Source organism: Eufriesea mexicana, unplaced genomic scaffold (assembly GCF_001483705.2).
Source record: "Eufriesea mexicana isolate 0111107269 unplaced genomic scaffold, ASM148370v2 scaffold2208, whole genome shotgun sequence".
NCBI classification, from domain to species: Eukaryota; Metazoa; Arthropoda; class Insecta; order Hymenoptera; family Apidae; genus Eufriesea; species Eufriesea mexicana.
The window spans coordinates 302,040-320,854 of NW_016910292.1; the positions used below are offsets into that span (position 1 = coordinate 302,040).

Sequence of the window (18,815 nt, forward strand, 5' to 3'; positions counted from 1 at the left end):
AATTAGGGTGGCATACGGAGCGTATTACCAACATAATCAAATCACATGGACCCTTGCAGCTCCGTTATGCCCGTTGACAGGGTACAAAAGGGGGATGGCCACCCTCCCGAGGCCCCGGTCCGGGTCCCGCTCGCTGCCTATTGGCCTTGTACGCCGGTTGATTCATCTGTTTGCTTTTTATTATCTCACCGACCACCGGAAAGCACCAGCTATCTGGCCGAGGGTGGCGTTAATCAATTGATGGGATCAGCCACGGTGATGACGAATGCGCGTGCATAAACGATGATCGCGCGCCGAAACGATTTCCGATCGACCGGAAGGGATTATCCGGCAGAAATCTACCATTTTCAAACAAACCTCGCGTCACGGTTACTTCTGAGTGAGAGAGAGAGAGAGAGAATAGGAGAGAATAGGAGAAACATAATATAGTATTACTACATTTACTAATTTCCTATATCTGTTATTAAATTAGTAATAATAATTAATATATATAATAATAATTACAATTCTGCAACTTCTTCTCTCTCTTTCTCTCTGAAACACCGATTTTTTGAGGAAAAAACAATATTTCGGAAAATTATAATATTATTTAAATCGAAATACACAGCTAACTTTGACAATGTAAGGCAGTATTGCAATGTTTAAATCTCAAAGTATTATTGTCCAATTTATTCAGAACTTCTTTCCTCTCTTTTTCTCTTTAACATCGATTCATTTTTGGAAAATATCAAAATTTCTTTCCTCTTCTTTTCCGGAAAGTTATAACGTTATTTAAATCGAAATACACAGTTGACTTTGACAATATAAGGGTTGTAATGCTTAAATTTCGAATCTCCAACTTATTCACAACTTTTCTCCCTTCTTTTCCTTTTTGACATCGATTTATTTTTGGAAAAAATCAATATTTCTTTTCCCTTCTCTTTTTCGGAAAATTGTAATATTATTTAAGTCGAGATATAAGTTGGCCTTGGTAATATAGGGGTTGCAATGTTTAAACGTTGAAGCATTATTGTCCAATTTATTCACAACTATTTTCCCCTGTTTTCCTCTTTGACATCGATTCACTTTTGGAAAAAGTCAATATTTCTTTTCTTTTCCTTTTCGGAAAATTATAATATTATTTAAGTCGAAATACACAGCTAACTTTGACAATATAAGGCAATATTGCAATCTTTAAATCTCCAAATATTATCTAATTTATTCACAAATGTTTTCCCCTCTTTTCCTCTTCGACATCAATTCATTCTTCGAAAACATCAATATTTCTTTTACCGAAAATTATAACGTTCTTTAAGTTGAACTAACTTTAACGATATAAGGGTTGCAATGTTTAAATATCGAATTATTATAACTACATTAATCCTAAATATTTTTAACGAGACACACTGTGACCAATTTTACAAAAGAAATACCTCAAAATTTTTGCAACGCTATAAACCGATGCACCGATTGCAGAAAAAAATCGAGACCCGGTTTCAACGAACCCTCGAAACCAACACTGACTCGGTCCAAAGCCTATCTTCACTTCTACCTTCGCACCACCAACAACAAATAATAACCATAAAAATTCGATGCACCAGAACAGACACCTGTTCCAAAATTCCCCGAGACCACTCTATTTACTTTGAAAATTGTTCCTAACAGAAGTGGCTGTTCCCTAAAATTCTACTCGGCAACTACACACGCGTACAGGGGAGGTTTCTCGTACCTTTCTCGTGTGGGTGTCGAAGCGTCTCGAAGCGCGATTCGCCGCACGACTTTCGACGTGGCTTGCCCCGCGAGCACTGTTTTCTAAGACTCCTCCGCAGGGGTTGCGCGGCTTTCACCCCCGTCTCGGCGCGTGACGTCGCAAGCGAACGTGGTGTCCATGTGGTGTCCTAGGCAACCCGGCTTTCGTGTATATCCATCCAACCCTCCTACCCCTTTGTCCTCTTCGTCTCGCGCCAACCCTCTTTCACCCCTCGCGAAGTCTGTATCTTCCGTTTTCGTTTGCCGCCTTGTGCTTCCACCTAAACGTCTCGATTCCTCATCTCGGCATCCTATTTTCCACATCCTCCACGCGTTTCCTCGTGAAGGAATCCCTTTTCAGTTCATTTTTCATCCCCATTCTCATTTCTCTCGTATTTCCCTCTTCGTGGATTCTCGATTTTTGATTTTACCCCAGCGAATTGGTCCTCTATTTAACGGTTCTGCGTTTTACACTTTTAATGCATTTTCTCGCTGTCTTTTATCCTTCTTCGTCTTTTTATAACCACTTTCCCGAAGCACGCGATCTCGCGTGGCTACGGGCCTGCGTCACTGCTGCAACCGTTCGAACACACGCGCGCGCCAGATACAGAAATCGATCCGGTCACCTGCCTTCGAGTTAGAAGCCTTCGCACCCCTCGCGATTACGTCCCCTTTATCGCAGAGGAGTCGCAGTCCTATACTCATCCCTCCGTGCCCTCGTCTACGAACATTCCAGGAATTTTTATGAGCCGAAACACGCCTACGTTGTCATTTTACTCCCTGCCACGTGTGTTCGTTTAATTATGATTGAACCGGTGTGATCGATACGATGTTCGGAATATCTGCAGGGAAAAATGCGAAATTATGTTTCGAGAATTTTTAATAACCTATTTTAGACGAAACTGGCATGAGCAGCTTTCCTTCGAGAACATCGATCCAGATGACTCTTCGTTTATAGCCTGCTATAGCAATATCGTGCAGTCATAATGCATACAGACCGAGTTTCAAAATTATTTTCACAATTTTGATTTAATAGTCTTTTGGAGTATGATTTTGGAGATAGATCGCACATGTTGTAGGTCTTCTGTTGTTGTATGCACATGGGTTATTAAATAAATTAATGTATGAATAATAATTCCGATTTTGTTTAACAATATCGAACGCTGGTAAAAGATATGTGAAACAATAAACATCCACGAATATCTAATATGAAAAGTGTAAAAAACTTCGACAGAATTAATACGAAATAAATTATAATTAATAAAAATAATACCTAATCACCTAACTCTATTTCTAACAATCCTTGTTGCTATAAAAGTATTCTAATTTCAGATAATTCCAAGTACCCAAGCCTCTTCAACCCTATTCTCCTCAACAGGGTTAGCATAAATTAAATTATAATTAATAAAAATAGTACCTAACCACCTAATCCTATTTCTAACAGTCCTCATTGCAATAAAAGCATACTAATTTCGGATAATTCTAAGTTCCCAAGCCCCCACAACAGGATTAACACGAAATAAATTATAATTAATAAAAATAATACTTAATCACCTAACCCTATCTCTAACAATCCTTGTTGCTATAAAAGTATTCTAATTCCAGATAATTCCAAGTATCCAAACCTCCTCAACACTTTCCCCCTCAACAGGGTTAATATAAAATAAATTATACTGAACAAAAATAATACCTAATCACCTAACCCTATTTCTAACAATCTTCGTCGCTATGAAAACATTCTAATTTCAAATACTTTGAAGTTCCCAAACTTCTCAACAGGGTTAGCGTAAAGTAAAGTATAATTACCAAAAATAATACCTAATCACCTAACCCTATTTCTAACAATCCTCGTCGCTACAAAAACATTGCAATTTCAGCCAATTCCAAGTCCCCAAGCCAATTCCCCTAGAACCTACCCCACCTAACCTCAAAATTCAAAGACACTTATGTACATGCGTAAATTTCCAAGATTCCGTCGTACGAATTAAAAATTCCATTTCCAAGCAACCAGAATTACTCTCCGTCCAGTCCAAACCTAACCTAGCCCAGTTAAGATCGGATTTAAAAATAAAATGGTTCGTTGTAATTCCAAGATTCGCCGAGCAGTACGTGCGAGTGGTTTCCACGTAAACGACGACGTCACTGTAAACGATTGCCTCAGCTCGATCGTTATGACACGAAGACGGATCGAGGAGTACCGCGAGTTCGATCGAGCAACGCGGATGGTATATTTAAAGGCGACTTCCGGCGGCAGATTATTTCGATAACCGCCGCGGCGCTGCGATCGCATAACCACATCCGCGCGCGAACAGCACGTATTCCGGAGAGTGACTTCACCGTTCGCAGGTGTGCATCGTATTTAGATGATATCGATTGCTGGCTGCACGTCATAGGTCGGCCTAGAATCGACCCCTCGTGACACAGTTACACCGTGGTTCACGGTGCTCTAGCACGAAAGTCGAGGAGAAAATCCGCGGAAACCGATTCCTACACAGCTGTTGTCGATGCCCGGAAAGGGAATTTAAAATCACCAACGGGGTAAATGGACAAGTTTCTATGTAGCGAATTCTATAGTAGACAACACCGTGAATACCTGGGAAAATAATTGTAGCAAAATAAAAATTTTGTGATTTTATATCCATGGAAATCAATTTCTCCACAGCTATTGTCGATGGTCGGAGAGCGAATTTTAAATCACTATTGGGGTAAATGAACTACAATAGTTTGTATATCACGCAACCTATAGTAGACAAACACTGTGAATATCTGAGAAAATAATTGGACCAACCCGAATATTTTTAGTGACTCTATTATTATATGGTGATACATATTTAATATGCATGTTTCTGCAATATAAATCCTATTCGAACAAACTTTCTTCGTTAATAATATTTTTTATAATAGTATATCATGTATAATATACAGGGTGAGTGATTTAACGTGACTACCTGGAGCATCTTCCATTATTTAATTATCAAAGAAACGATAAAAAATTGCTTATCTATAAATAATAGAAGTTATTAAATTAATTATGTTACTAAAGACAGAAAAGATTGACTTATTAAAAATCGAAAATTATAAAAAATTCCATATCTCCTAACCTAAAAATTTTTTGACACCACTATTTCTCGGAATTAATAATATACAATATCCACAAAACATCTACAATTTTTCTACAAATCTGAGATATTTCAATAACATCATTTCTCAGATATATATATCATAAATGATTTCTTCTAATTTAAAATATCTTGGCAAAATTATTTCTCACAGTTAATAATATATACTATCAACAGAGCACCTATAATTTTTCCAGAAATCTGGAATATTCCATTCCCGTTATATCCGAGGAATATTAATAGCGAAACATGTATAACACAGCGATATCTCGTCGCCATCTACGGTAATTCGAGCCTAGGGAAAATGGTAACTATAAAATTATAGATTTCCACGTCTCGAGCTGGGAATTGGGTACGAAAATCTCTCAGTACACCGCGTGACGCGATACTATCTTATCGATACGTTTCGAAACGATTTCTAAAACGAAACGACGATAAGAAGCGAGGCTGTGAGAGGCTCGTTTACTAATGCAGCGCCGTCATAAATTTCACGGCGCCCGGTAATCTCTTAAGAAGCGTAATTGCAGCTCATTGGATCAGGGATAATGATATTACGGAATAATTGTCAAACCTCATGCGATCGGGGTTACGTGATCGCAAGGAAGCTTCTTGCATAACGCGTCTTCGCTCGGCTTTCCGTCGTTGCACCATGACATAACTCTCGTTTAACGGGCATTTGTGGATGGATCCGATTTCACGTTGGATAGAATGAACTCTAAGACACGTGAACCGTTCGTTCGGTAAGCAACGTTTACGGTAATTAAAAAATTAAGAAAATTAAGAATTAAAAATATTAACCCTTTCCACTCGGCGATTCTTTCGTTACAGGAAAATAGTAATTCGAACACTTTCTGTCATAGATTCATAATAGATTCGACGATATTTCTAACACGGTAAATAAGAAATCGTACGCAAATTAAGACGTAGAATTATTTTACTTCGGTATTCCACGTATCGTTGGGTAATTGTAAATTTGATATGTTAATTAATATCCATCTTTAGAATCACCAACAATGATGGCTAAAATGACAATTTCGCGTGACACCAAAAATGACAATATCGAGCTTCGAAATTTTATTAAATGGCGCCCCTCGAGTGGAAAGGGTTAAAAATATTAAAAATTGTTGAATTACAAGGAGCTGGGTAAAAATTAAAGAGTGGGCAAAGCAACTGTCACCGTATCAGAACAGAGGTTAAAGGCTTTATTTTAGAGATACTTAACCCTTTGCGCTCGAGAGGCGCCCCTCAGTCGCCATTTGATAAAATTTTTAAGCTCGATATTCATTAACACTATGACGTCTGATGGCACCATGTGTCATGCGAAAACTGTCGGGCAAATGCCGATGACACTAGTACTGGTGACAATAGTATAACTATGAACCGAATTTAGGCGAATCGAGTCAATTACGACGAGAATTGAAAAATAAGTTTTTCAAAAGACCGTAATAATTTCCGAAAATTATGTGTTAGGTTTATGTAAGAATTAAATGTCTTTTGAATGGCTATTAAAAATATAACCTCAATTGAAACATAACGTTATTACTTAAACAATCAAAATTAAATTTCATAGAAATTTTTGCACATTTTTAATCACGATATAAAATATCCTTTTTCACTATTCCCTTACGATATTTTTCGAAACAAGAAACGATTACAAATAATGTACTATGACATCAACCTAAGCTCTCAAATTATTAAATATATATTTCGAAATCTTTTCGCGTAAAATATCTCTTTAAATAACAAAACAATTATGAATAATATAACTACGAATCGAATTTAGGCGAATGAAGTCAATTATGATGAAAATTGAAAAATAAATTTTTCAAAAGACCGTAATAGTTTCCGAAAATTACGTGTTAGGTTTATATAAGAATTAAATGTCTTTTAAATGGCTATTCAAAATATAACCTCAATTGAAACATAACGATATTACTTAAACAATCAAAATTAAATTTCATAGAAATTTTTGCACATTTTTAATCACGATATAAAATATCCTTTTTCACTATTCCCTTACGATATTTTTCGAAACAAGAAACGATTACAAATAATGTACTATGACATCAACCTAAGCTCTCAAATTATTAAATATATATTTCGAAATCTTTTCGCGTAAAATATCTCTTTAAATAACAAAACAATTATGAATAATATAACTACGAATCGAATTTAGGCGAATGAAGTCAATTATGATGAAAATTGAAAAATAAATTTTTCAAAAGACCGTAATAGTTTCCGAAAATTACGTGTTAGGTTTATGTAAGAATTAAATGTCTTTTGAATGGCTATTAAAAATATAACGTCAATTGAAACATAACGTCATTCCTTAAACAATAAAAATTAAATTTCATGGAAATTTTTGCACATTTTTAATCACGATATAAAATATCCTCTTCCACTATTCTCTTACGATATTTTTCGAAATAAGAAACGATTACAAATAATGTACTATGACATCAACCTAAGCTCTCAAATTATTAAATATATATTTCGAAATCTTTTCGCGTTAAATATCTCTTTAAATAACAAAACAATTATGAATAATATAACTAGGAATCGAATTTAGGCGAATCAAGTCAATTATGATGAGAATTGAAAAATAAATTTTTCAAAAGATCTTAATAATTTCCGAAAATTAGGTGTTAAATTTATATAAGAAGTATTTATCTATAAATATAAGCATCTGTAATAATAATATAAGTATCTACCCTATATCTTTTAAATGGCTATTAAAAATACAGCCTTAATTGAAACATCAACGTCAATTCTTAAACAATCAAAATTAAATTCACAGAATTTAATAATTAAATTAATTAAATTAAATTCCTAGAATTGCACACCTTTAATCACGATATAAAATATCCTCTTACGATATTTTCCGAAATAAAAAACGATTAAAAATTACATATCATGCTATTAATTTTAGATCCTTAATTATTAAACACAAATTTCGGGAGTTTTCCACACAAAATACTTTTCAAAATGAAAACCCAACTACGAATAGTCTACCTATGAATTAAATTTAGTCGAATGGAGTCACGCCTCTTAGAATTTCCCGGGAACTCGACTTCATACCGGAAGGGGATGAAAAGATGAGAGGGCGCAGCTCTGCCAAACAGGTCGATACGACCTGCGCATTCACTCTCCATCGACGAGTCTGCTGGAATGGACCCGTGCTGATTCTGCAGTTGCAAAACATGCCACGGAAAGGAGTCTCGCGTTTCGTGCCGTCGATCGAAGTGACAGTGATTAAATGAAGAAAAATCCTTAAAAGAAATGCAGAAGGGTGATCGTGACGTGACGTGAGCCTCCAGTGAAATGTTATTTTCGTCATCCCATGTATCCGTATTTTATTACCATACTCAAGTGATCCATATCCAACGAGAAATAAAGAAATCTCGAATACTGTATTCGAATTAAAACACAGACAAAATGGGAACCAGATTCGCTGCCTGTGAGTATGAAAATAATAGCCTAACTTCTATTCCTAATTTAATCACATTTTAGTACTAATTGTGAGTTTACTGTTTAACAATCATATATTTATTACAAATTATAACACATACGTCACAAAAAGATCACAACGATTAGATATGTGTGGTAAAATTTCTCTTAATACTATTATTATCTCGTCACTGTTCACTTTCATAACAAACTGACTCTCCTCACTACGTATTGACTCTGACCTATAACAATTGCACAATGCCACGCATTCTAGATCTTCCACATGCACTTCCAAAAACATACTTGTAGGGATATTGTTCTGATTGGTGATATATGAAATAAAAGGATGTTATTGATTCCAATATATATTTTATTCACGAGCTAAGAGACCTAAGAGTGAGTTGCAAGCTAAAAAGTTTACAAACTAACTAGGCTATTTACATTCGCACTATTCCAACTATCACCGACCCTCTTTCAAACTTCGTCTATCATCTCACCAACAGGACACTCCCAGGACAGCCCTTGCACCCTCATTTAACCACTTGCAAATTTACAGACGCGTCAAGAAACTCGGTCTAGAGTTCCTATAACAATTGCCTAACGACGTGTATACCACGTCATTGGCGATTCTGTGACAAAAGCATTACGACGTGCGTGACACGTCTTTCCAGCGCAAGTGGTTAAACCCTGCACTCTGTTTTCTTTCATACTCAAGCTTCCTTCCTCAGTCACGAGGCAAGCAGACGGGGTGTAGTCGAGAATAGAGTGTTATAATTGAGAGGAACCTGGTGTATTATGTCAATTAAATAAATTTGTTTCGTTATTAAAGAGAGTTGTTCTTTATTAAACACGCAGATTTTGGTCTGCATAGAGTTAACATAGCTAAAAATCCTACATATATTTCCAGATTCGTTAAAATTGAGTAACCTCCACGAATATTACCAAAGACTCCTTCACAGTGGTCACAGTAGCCAACCTGTGCCTTCCGGCCTCGACATGGCAAACACAGTGAAGTTCTTCTCCCAAATGCTGCTGTGTAAGGATCAGAGTATCACAGTATAATTACCTACATCCTCCGAGAATTGTTAGTTAAATTATTATTATTTATTTTTCGTTTCTCAGCTCTGTTGAAAGAAGTTCGCGAAGCTCCTCTAGAAATGGTAAAGTCGCAGAAGTTCGACACGGAACGCATGGCACTCTACCCGAACTTGGATTACAAACAGCTGTACAACGCTCTGACACAGTTGATCGACGTGGTTTCGTCTATTCACATCGGCCTGCAAGGTTTGTTCCCAATCCCAGCTTCATCCGAGTATTCGCGACTAAAGATCGGTGTTTCAGCATTTGGTCAGGCGCTGCTGCAGTGTCTGGCGTGTCTCTTGCCTTTCCTGGATCACGATTTGATCGACAACGTGCCCTACCTGACTGCCAGCTCGATCTCTGTGCTTCCGTCGGAGCTTCATCAGGACATTGTCAACTACCTCTGCTTCTACATCCTACCGTTCACCATCAGTGAGTGTCCCAACATCCGAATTTGCTCTAACAGATACCCTAGAATCTTAATAGACCGAAGTCATTTTCTCTGAAATGCAGCAAGGAAGACCGAGGATGGGACGGAAAACGCGGCCAGTCAGTCCATAGCTGCAGTCATCATGATGATCTTCCACTATTCCAACAACCCAGGTTCCTATCTTCTTCGTTACACTTTGGAAATGAAAAGTTTCTATCTGAATACTAGGCCTGCTGACTTCTCATAAGTATAATAAAGATAATAATTATAGTAATATATTGGCAATGATGACAGTCAACGTTAGTCCAATTAAAAGAGTATCTTCACTGAAGAAAATAAGATTAGGTTGTTTAGTTCTCAGTTCCAGTGTTAAAATAGTTTGAGGATCTTTCAGCACACCACTGTCAACTACTGGAGTGTCTGATGGCACTGAAACCAGGCGTGGTAAAGGACATCCTGTGCGTGGTAGCCTACGGCACAGCCCCAGCCAGAGCCTCAGCCGCCAAGTTGCTGTTCTACTATTGGCCATCGTTCAACCCTAACCTCTTCGACCGCAGGGCAGTCCTCGTTAAATTTGCGAGTACGTGTCTACCGAAATTCTTCAAGGAATATCCAATATTTTGGTCAATCTAATTCCCCATGTTGATTCATTAATATTCGCGATTGATTCGCAGACGACCTGACACCGTTCGTCTGTCAGAGAGACTCCTGCCCTAACGCTGGGAACGCAGAAGCTGGCAAGGTGTGCTACGATCATCGAATATCCATCACCTTTGCCACTGAGACCCCGCCACCCATATATCTCTGCATCGAGTGTGCCAACGAGATACACAGGGCCGATCCTAATCAGATGTTCTACGATATTTTGCATCCCATGCAACAGGTGTCCATGATATGCGAGAACAAGGTAAATGATGAGACTCCATTTTGGAAATCAACCTAGCATCCCTGTGACATGACACTAAACACATGAAAATGGAACTTTTGCGATGATCGATGTCCTGATTTAATGTTTAACCCGTGGCCTATAATCACGTGTGAGGCTCGTGGTCAGGTTTTCGTGCCAAAACTGATTATCACGAGTCTGGCCCGTGGTACATCGGTCGGGTCGAAACTGACTATCACGTGCCTGGCACGTGGTACGTCGGTCGGGCTAAATGCAAACACCACTTGTCACGCCCATGGTTTGTTGATGTACCCCGCGTTAGTCGTGTGTGATTGATTACGTTTTGGGACCACGCTGTCGAATCTTAAATCGTAGGTCAAGGGGTTAAAGTTACTGTTCTATCTGTTCCTCTTAATTTACGAGTAAATTTTCTAATTTGCTTTTTCCAAATTTCACTAGAACTGCAAAGCCACCGACAAATCAGCGATCAGCGTCTGTTTCTCCACCGAATGCGCCAGCTATAACGGGAACCACCCTATTCGCTATTGCCAGCAGTGTCACAATATTCGACACGACAAACGCCGAGGTGGGGACCACGTGTATCACACAGCGTTACCGCACATTTCTAAGTTGGATCCTCAGACGCAGACCTATATGGTCCAGGCGATAGTCAGGTGAGACACCTAACTTCCGACCACGTGCTCTGTCTGCTGAGAAATCCTGTACCGCTTACCGTTCGAAAGATACCGGAACAGGGAATGGGGACTATGGTTGGGGCAAGGGACACTCACAGTCGTTGTGATTTAATGCACGAGTTTAATGAGACGTTGCCATTGCTAGAGAGAAGAGACTCGCTGGGATAGATCTCCCAAGAAACTAGCTACTCAACTCGTTGAAAATCTCTAGATCTCTAAAGACCACCCTATTATATGTCAAGATATTCTACTGAATTTTTTGATTTCGGTGTCTCGAGTATAGTTCAGTGTCTGGAACGAAATCCAAGTACTATGAAAAGGGGTACCAGAGTCTCTTGCCTCTAGCGTATCGTCGATGTCGAAGCCCTTTCTGCGACAAACGTGTTTTTGATGACGTGAACGTATGCGAGGCACGTTGATGCAGTTCGAGTGGTTCCATTCGTGTTTACCAACCCACAGATCGCGACCATGATCGTACGCAATATGCGAATTACACAGTACTCTGTCAATTGGGAAGTCTAGCTTGACGAGAAGTCTACCATTAAAATTGTAGTTTATTTTTATCCAGCGGTGACAGGTCGCATCCGAGCGATGGTTGTTAATCACTATCGACGATGTCCTATCTTCGATATGTTCGAAAGTAACACGATGACGCGTACTAACGAATGATCGCAGGATCATTGTTGCTTTGCGTGTTTGTTCGTGCTGGTCCATCCTGCTTGGTAAGACATTATGCTGTAACCACGTTCAACGGAGCCTCAGAAAGATGCCAAGAAAGTGTCAAGCATATGTGCTAACCATCCATGATTTCCGTTGAACGTGGTTAATCGATGCTCCATATTATTGTTTTTGAATATTCACAGAAACGGACGAGATGTCGCATGCAACCATGTCCCAACGAAAAACATACCTTCTGTGCCTTCATTTACTATAATACCCGTTATACTCGATAGCGGACATCTCGATCCGTCATCGACGCTAGGCTCTCCGGGCTTCGAAAGTCTCTCGGAGTCCATCGAGGATCAAGGACGACGAATTTGGCAACTCGACGAATTTACCGGGGAATAAAAGCTAACCTAGACTTCGGAAGAATTTCGAAAATTCTGTAAAACCCAAAGACACTTGGGAATTATCGGGGACCGCGTGGGTCCAGGTTCGAATCCAAGAACAGAGCTGAGACTAGGCAAGACGCAGCAACGGGAAGTACCCTTTCTCGGTCTCGATCGACGATTAAGCGGCAAAAGCGTGGAATTTCTTTTATCACGTGCGTGTTAGACGACCTGTGTCAGATCTAGACGCACTCGCTGCTCGACCAGGAAGCGTTTAGCTGAAAGTGGAGCGCCGGAGGTCGCCTCGAAATCCGCGGAGAGACGTTCGAAGCCGGATGGCGGCTAGCGTGGACAAGTTTTTCTTCGAGTTGTCCACGAGCGAAAGACACGTGACTCCGAAGCATTCAGCCTCACAGTAGAGAGCATAGGAAAAGTGCACCTTAAAAGTTGCAATGCGAGGACACCACGCCGTATCACGTCCTGGATACGACACACCAGCAGCTGGTACCGTTCCACAAATAAAAACGGACCCACTGGTGCAGGCTTGAATAGATACCCATTAACCGAGACACACTGGTATGCTGCACGAACAGAGACACTATTTTAACGGGACACTATCCGCGGATCTTTTCCGTCTCTTTTGTTACCGATCTCTTATTTTCTCGATAATATCACGATAAGATCTATACACACTGGAACTATCAATTAGTATTTACTAGTCAAAATGGTATCCAATTTTTTGGTTACCTATATGGGAGATATGGGAATGCTTAGGATAAAATTTGGAGGTTTTAATTCCTGGGAAATCCGATTTATTTCGTGAAAATTGAAAATTAACACGATATGTGACTGCTTCTGAGAAAATTTGGAAATTTTTATTCCTGGGAAATTCGAATTATTTCGTGAAAATTAATACGATATGTGACTGCTTTTGACAAAATTTAGAGATATTAATTCCTGGGAAATCCGAATTATTTCGTGAAAATTGAAAATTAACACGATATGTGACTGCTTCTGAGAAAATTTGGAAATTTTTATTCCTGGGAAATCCGAATTATTTCGTGAAAATTGAAAATTAACACGAGATGTGACTGTTTCTGATAAAATTTGGAAACTTTTATTCCTGGGAAATCCGAATTATTTCGTGAAAATTAATACGATATGTGACTGCTTGTGACAAAATTTGGAAACTTTAATCCCTGGGAAATCCGAATTATTTCGTGAAAATTGAAAATTAATACGATATGTGACTGCTTGTGACAAAATTTGGAAACTTTAATCCCTGGGAAATCCGAATTATTTCGTGAAAATTGAAAATTAATACGATATGTGACTACTTTTGACAAAATTTGGAAATTTTCAACTCCTGGGAAATCAAAATTATTTTGTAAAAATTGAAAATTAATACGATATGTGACCACTTCTGACAAAATTTGGAAATTTTTAACTTCTCAGAAATCCGAATTATTTCGTGAAAATTAATGCGAAAATATGATTATTTGCCGAATAAAATAAGATCGTACCTAAATAAGGTATAAATTTGGTAATGAATGAGTAATAAATGGATAAAAATTGGTAGTTCTAGTGTTAAATTGTGGTTAACACGTTCACTGCTGTGGGGGTCACTGCTGACCGTCAGGGATCTCACATTCAGGTCTCGTTGGCCAGAAATGATCGCTAGTGGTTAATGGACAATAGTAGCTTAAATAACATGTTCCTTACGCCACAATATAATTCAATTCAATCCCTCATCGTTTATCTCAAAATAATACGATCATTGACAAAATACCCTCAGCGATGAACATGTTAACCATGATCTATTTTCCTAAGTTTCTTCTTTCTTTCTTTTCCTTTTCATAGTCTTCTCTTTCTCTTTCTTTCTTTTTATATCAACGAATATAATAGCAATTTTCTTTTGAATATTAAACTTTTCTCGTTTATCGACACACCGATACTGCATGTGGTTCTGATACACTGAAACTAGCATGAATCCCCGTAGCTAGAACACAGAACACGGAACAGTATTCACGTTTGTTGTCACTTGGAATAGGAATTTCTCAAAATTTACCTCTCGGAGATCCGATCTCTTCTGCAATTATCAATAATTTCATAATCTCTCCCGATATGCACGATCTAACGTCGCGTCTGATCGAACGAGCGTTGTGGTCGACGCAGACTAATCAGATCTCAACAATCGCTCAACATCTCCGAGGAACATGTCCAAGCAATTGATCGACATTGTCACGATCTATATAAAATTTCACGAACTGTTTCACGATCCACCTGACCGATCCATTACCACCGTTTTTTCTCTAAAATCACCTTCAAAATCTATGAATTCTATGAAAGAAGACTGCAATCCGGGACGAAGACGAAGGCTAACCGTGGATCGTGAAGGAATTCGAGGAAAATCATCGCTGAACGTGGAAGCTTCGATTCTTCGACGTTCGGCGTCCTGTTGCTCATCGAGTCGCTTCAAATCGTTAGGAAATTGCGGGAAACTTTTTGCCCAGGCCGTAGCCCGTGCCCGATCAGCCCGAGCCGACGAGACCGCCGGATCTACCGATTCCAAGCGATCGATTTACCCGAGAATGTCGATCCCCGATAAAAATCGCGGATCCAGCCACTTCTTCCAAAGCCGACCCCTGAAAAATTGCCGCCATTATGCCGACCACAGCCAGACGTGGCCGTAGATCGCGTGCGGCAGCCCACTGACCACCTTTCCTCTCTTCTTGCAGCCTGCTTAAGGAAGCTGAACCGCTAAGTATGGATAGTAACCGAGACATCTCGGAAATAAGTACTAATAAGGGCAGCACAGGATTCCCAGGGAGCAGCGGCGTGAGCGGGGGTGGTTCCGGCAGTGGTAGCGGGGGTCAGTTCGATTCGGCCACCCTGGAGGAGAGGCAGCTGCTAGGGAGATACGGTGTCTGGCTGCTGGTGGGGCTTTGCACCCCGAACCAGGACACCTCGATCGAAATTCTCGGCCGTTTATTGTCAATGCTATTTCATTGGTTTCATGTTACTGCCTACTCTTTCGATGGTACTAAAAAAAGCCTTATGCACCTTATCTTTTCTGTTGGTAATTTAACACTTCGCATATTATACACTTAATGAACGTAGAACGTAGATGACCAGCTGATGGGCGGCGGATGGTCTTGACTGCTGTCAAACGTTGCTTCTAGTCTCCTGTTTGTTGGATCTAATTCGCGTGACTGGGTAGTTTGTATCATCCTTTTTATCGACTTGTAGCTTTATCAAATTCTTGTCAAGTGATATTCGATTATGAGAGATCGGAGACTCGAAGTGTCACGCTTGACGAGATTCGAAGCGTCTCGAGCCCATCGCTAGACCGTAGGTAGTCTTTGGCCGCGATCGTAGGCACATTCGAGCGGATCGCCGACTTTTCGATTGGTTTTCGTTCTTTTTACCTCGCCCTGTCTCGGAATCTTGATAATAGCTTTGTACATCGACGCGGGATTAATGAGATGGTAGACAGAGCGAGGATGAGAAAAGAACGAAACGTACGATGAACAATTGTCATGGTTAGGTAAAGGAACATTCATGTGTACATGTTTGTCAGTGTTTCACCAAAGCTTGAATCTCGTGAACACTTTCACCGTTCAACACGTTCCAATCGAATAGCTTTGTGTGTTGCCCCCCTGTTTCACTCTCTAAATTCTCCCTTACTTTTTGGTGTTTACGAATTGTACCAGTAAATCAGTGTATTCGATGTTTCCTGTATCCAAACTCGTTGTCGTAGAGGCGTCAGCTTTGCAGCTGCTCTAGAGCTTTGTTTCTCCGACCTTCCTTTTGCTCTTGCGATATCTCTCTCGTACCCTTATCGCTCTGCGTATTAGTATCTTTTCTTGTTTTATCGTTGCGCAGTCTCGATTACACAGAGTTTTCTTCTTTCCCGTAGATAGAGTTGGTTTTTTTTTAAATGTTACCACGTAATTAGAAGATACTCGATACATTTGATTATAGATAAATCTGCTAGGTTGACGCCTATGCGTTAAGTTGCCTTTACGTGTGCATGCCACACACACAAAACGAACCACGCGAAGGCTTTCTCTGAAATCACAGGAACAAGGAACAAGAGTGCGTCTGCGTCGCGGCTGATCGAATCTCTCGATGATCGATGCATAGGATCCGAGAACGTTCCGACGTCCTCCATTACAATTTGTCGGTTGCTCTCGCACGACGATGGAATTTTCTACCAACGTTCCTATGCATCGAAGTAGTGATCCCCTTGTCAAGGAACAGAAACGCGAACAAATCGCGAAAAGTCGCGAAGGAATTGCGGAAAGTATCGCGAAGGAATTGCGGAAAGTATCGCGATAGAATTGCCGGGGGAAAAAACGTCGCGATGGAATTGCCGGGGGAAAAAAAAACACGTCGCGATGGAATTGCCGGGGAAAAAACGTCGCGATGGAATTGCCGGGAAAAAGCATCGCGATGGAATTGCGCAAAAGTTGCACAGATTCCGGGAAAATAGCACGGAAATCGTGGAAAAATTGCAAGAAAATTCCGTGGGAATCGCGGTAGATTCTCGGAATAAGAGTACGATACGATTCGATGCTCGATCGCTTTAAAAGAAATTTTTCCGAGTCGAGTATTATCGAGATTTAACGACCCTTCTCGCATGCTGTCGAAGTAACACTGCTAATACAGATTCAATAGGCTTTGTACCATTCCTCTGTCTTTGCTGTGTCATCCGAAATTCCGCTTTTTGTATCGTTTCCGTTCGAAAAGACACGAACTGTGACTCGGTTATGTTCGGCAAGCCCTAAACCCGTGATATCCCCGATATCACCTATAAGAATCATTACTCCCTGAAATCACGTCTGATCTGTCGTACCTGTTCCACCGTAGGACAAGCGGAGAGCGCGCTGGAGAAATTGAAAACCGAATACGTGTGTGGATGGCTGTCAGAAGTGATGAAGACTCATTACGAGGTCTTCATTTCCTGCCTTCTTCCGCATCCAGCGGACTATGTTCGAGTCGGAGGACACTGGTACGAATAGTATTCGAAATTCATTGCAGAACATTCAGGAAATCGCGATTAGCCTCATCTGTCTTTCCTAATTTTTACTATCTAATATTCACTATCTTTCCTAATATTTCCTATCTTCCTACAGAAATATTGGGTCATCCTGTTATTGAAAATTAAAATTTAAAGAGAAAAGGTTCAGCTGACTATTCTCTAGAGGAAAGCTTCGAATCTAATTTTAACACCTTCGCTACGACAGGTCTCATCGTAGAAGGAAGCCTCCTCCTGTAGAAGGAAGCTCCGTGCCAAAGGTAGTGGCATTGCATATGCACTGTCTTTAGCACTCGTGGTCAAGTCTTTTGAAAAAATAATAGAAAAAGAGGAAAGAAAAATCGGCCATTGCAATAACACTTGTAATTCTTTGCTAAGAGAACTAACGATAAGCGAAACGATAGTACTTGTCTCAATTTTTGTGTTTATATGACTATAGTCACCTGTCGTATGTAGGTGGCGTCTCGTAGCTGGTGACTACAGTCACTCGTAGTAGCAAAAGGGTTAAATATATTAACTATATGTTAATTAATACACGTGTACAGTTTAGACACACGTGAATTAGGGATTTCTAATAGCAATACTACTTCATAAAAGTCAGAGAAGACTGAATTTATGAATGAGTAATTGTATTTAAGGGAGACACTGGCTTCGAGAACGTCGCACTTGAAAGACGGCCTAAATCGCCTATTCTGCCTGGTCCCCTACGACGTGATCACCCCAGACGTCTGGGACTACGTGATGCCACACTGGATGGAGGCCATGGTGAACGACGTGCCAGAGTACGAGCTGCACGAATTAAAAATGATCTTATGGTACGAACAATCTCGCAAAGCCTCTTACCCTCTAACAAAAGCCCTCCAACTACTCGATCATCGTTTCCAGCAAAATCTTGGACCGAGACATGAGTCCCCTAGGCTTCGACGCGAAGAAGATGTACAACTTCGTGGCGAAACGCTTCGTGAACACCTGCGCGAAAGTGCAGGAGCAAGCTCTGAACTGGCTACAGACACTGACCATGCTCGAGATCAGTATCCCTCTCTGTCAACTGTTCTCCATGTTCAGCGACGGAGTGGCTGTGATGAGCGCCATGAACTCCAGCGAATCCGAGCAGAAGCCTAGCAAAGGAACGAAGAAAGAAGACAACGAAGGGAATACTATATGTAAGTACAACGAGACCATGCGATGTACCGATTCATGAAAGGTTGACAATTCAGGTGGGATGACAGTAGAGGCTAACGACGTTGTAGGTTCTATGGTTGAGAACGAATCGGGAAAATCGACACCGTTGTCAGACGACGTGGTGCCTACACCTAGACACATGGAATTCACTACGAATG

At 40.0% G+C, this 18,815-nt stretch overlaps 1 protein-coding gene across 1 annotated transcript in view; it reads left to right on the top strand.

The window, feature by feature from the left end:
• The first annotated feature begins 8,057 nt into the window (after positions 1–8,057).
• Positions 8,058–18,815, top strand: part of unc79 (UNC-79 domain-containing protein) — a 26,927-nt gene continuing 16,169 nt past the window's right edge. Inside the window, exons 1-13 of the mRNA XM_017903253.1 lie at positions 8,058–8,304; positions 9,202–9,330; positions 9,417–9,578; positions 9,636–9,806; positions 9,888–9,977; positions 10,199–10,384; positions 10,479–10,711; positions 11,150–11,364; positions 15,173–15,513; positions 17,307–17,448; positions 18,114–18,290; positions 18,361–18,638; positions 18,726–18,812. Coding sequence (XP_017758742.1) covers positions 8,283–8,304; positions 9,202–9,330; positions 9,417–9,578; positions 9,636–9,806; positions 9,888–9,977; positions 10,199–10,384; positions 10,479–10,711; positions 11,150–11,364; positions 15,173–15,513; positions 17,307–17,448; positions 18,114–18,290; positions 18,361–18,638; positions 18,726–18,812 — 2,233 coding nt within the window. The 5' untranslated portion in view covers positions 8,058–8,282. The remainder of the gene's footprint in view (positions 8,305–9,201; positions 9,331–9,416; positions 9,579–9,635; positions 9,807–9,887; positions 9,978–10,198; positions 10,385–10,478; positions 10,712–11,149; positions 11,365–15,172; positions 15,514–17,306; positions 17,449–18,113; positions 18,291–18,360; positions 18,639–18,725; positions 18,813–18,815) is intronic.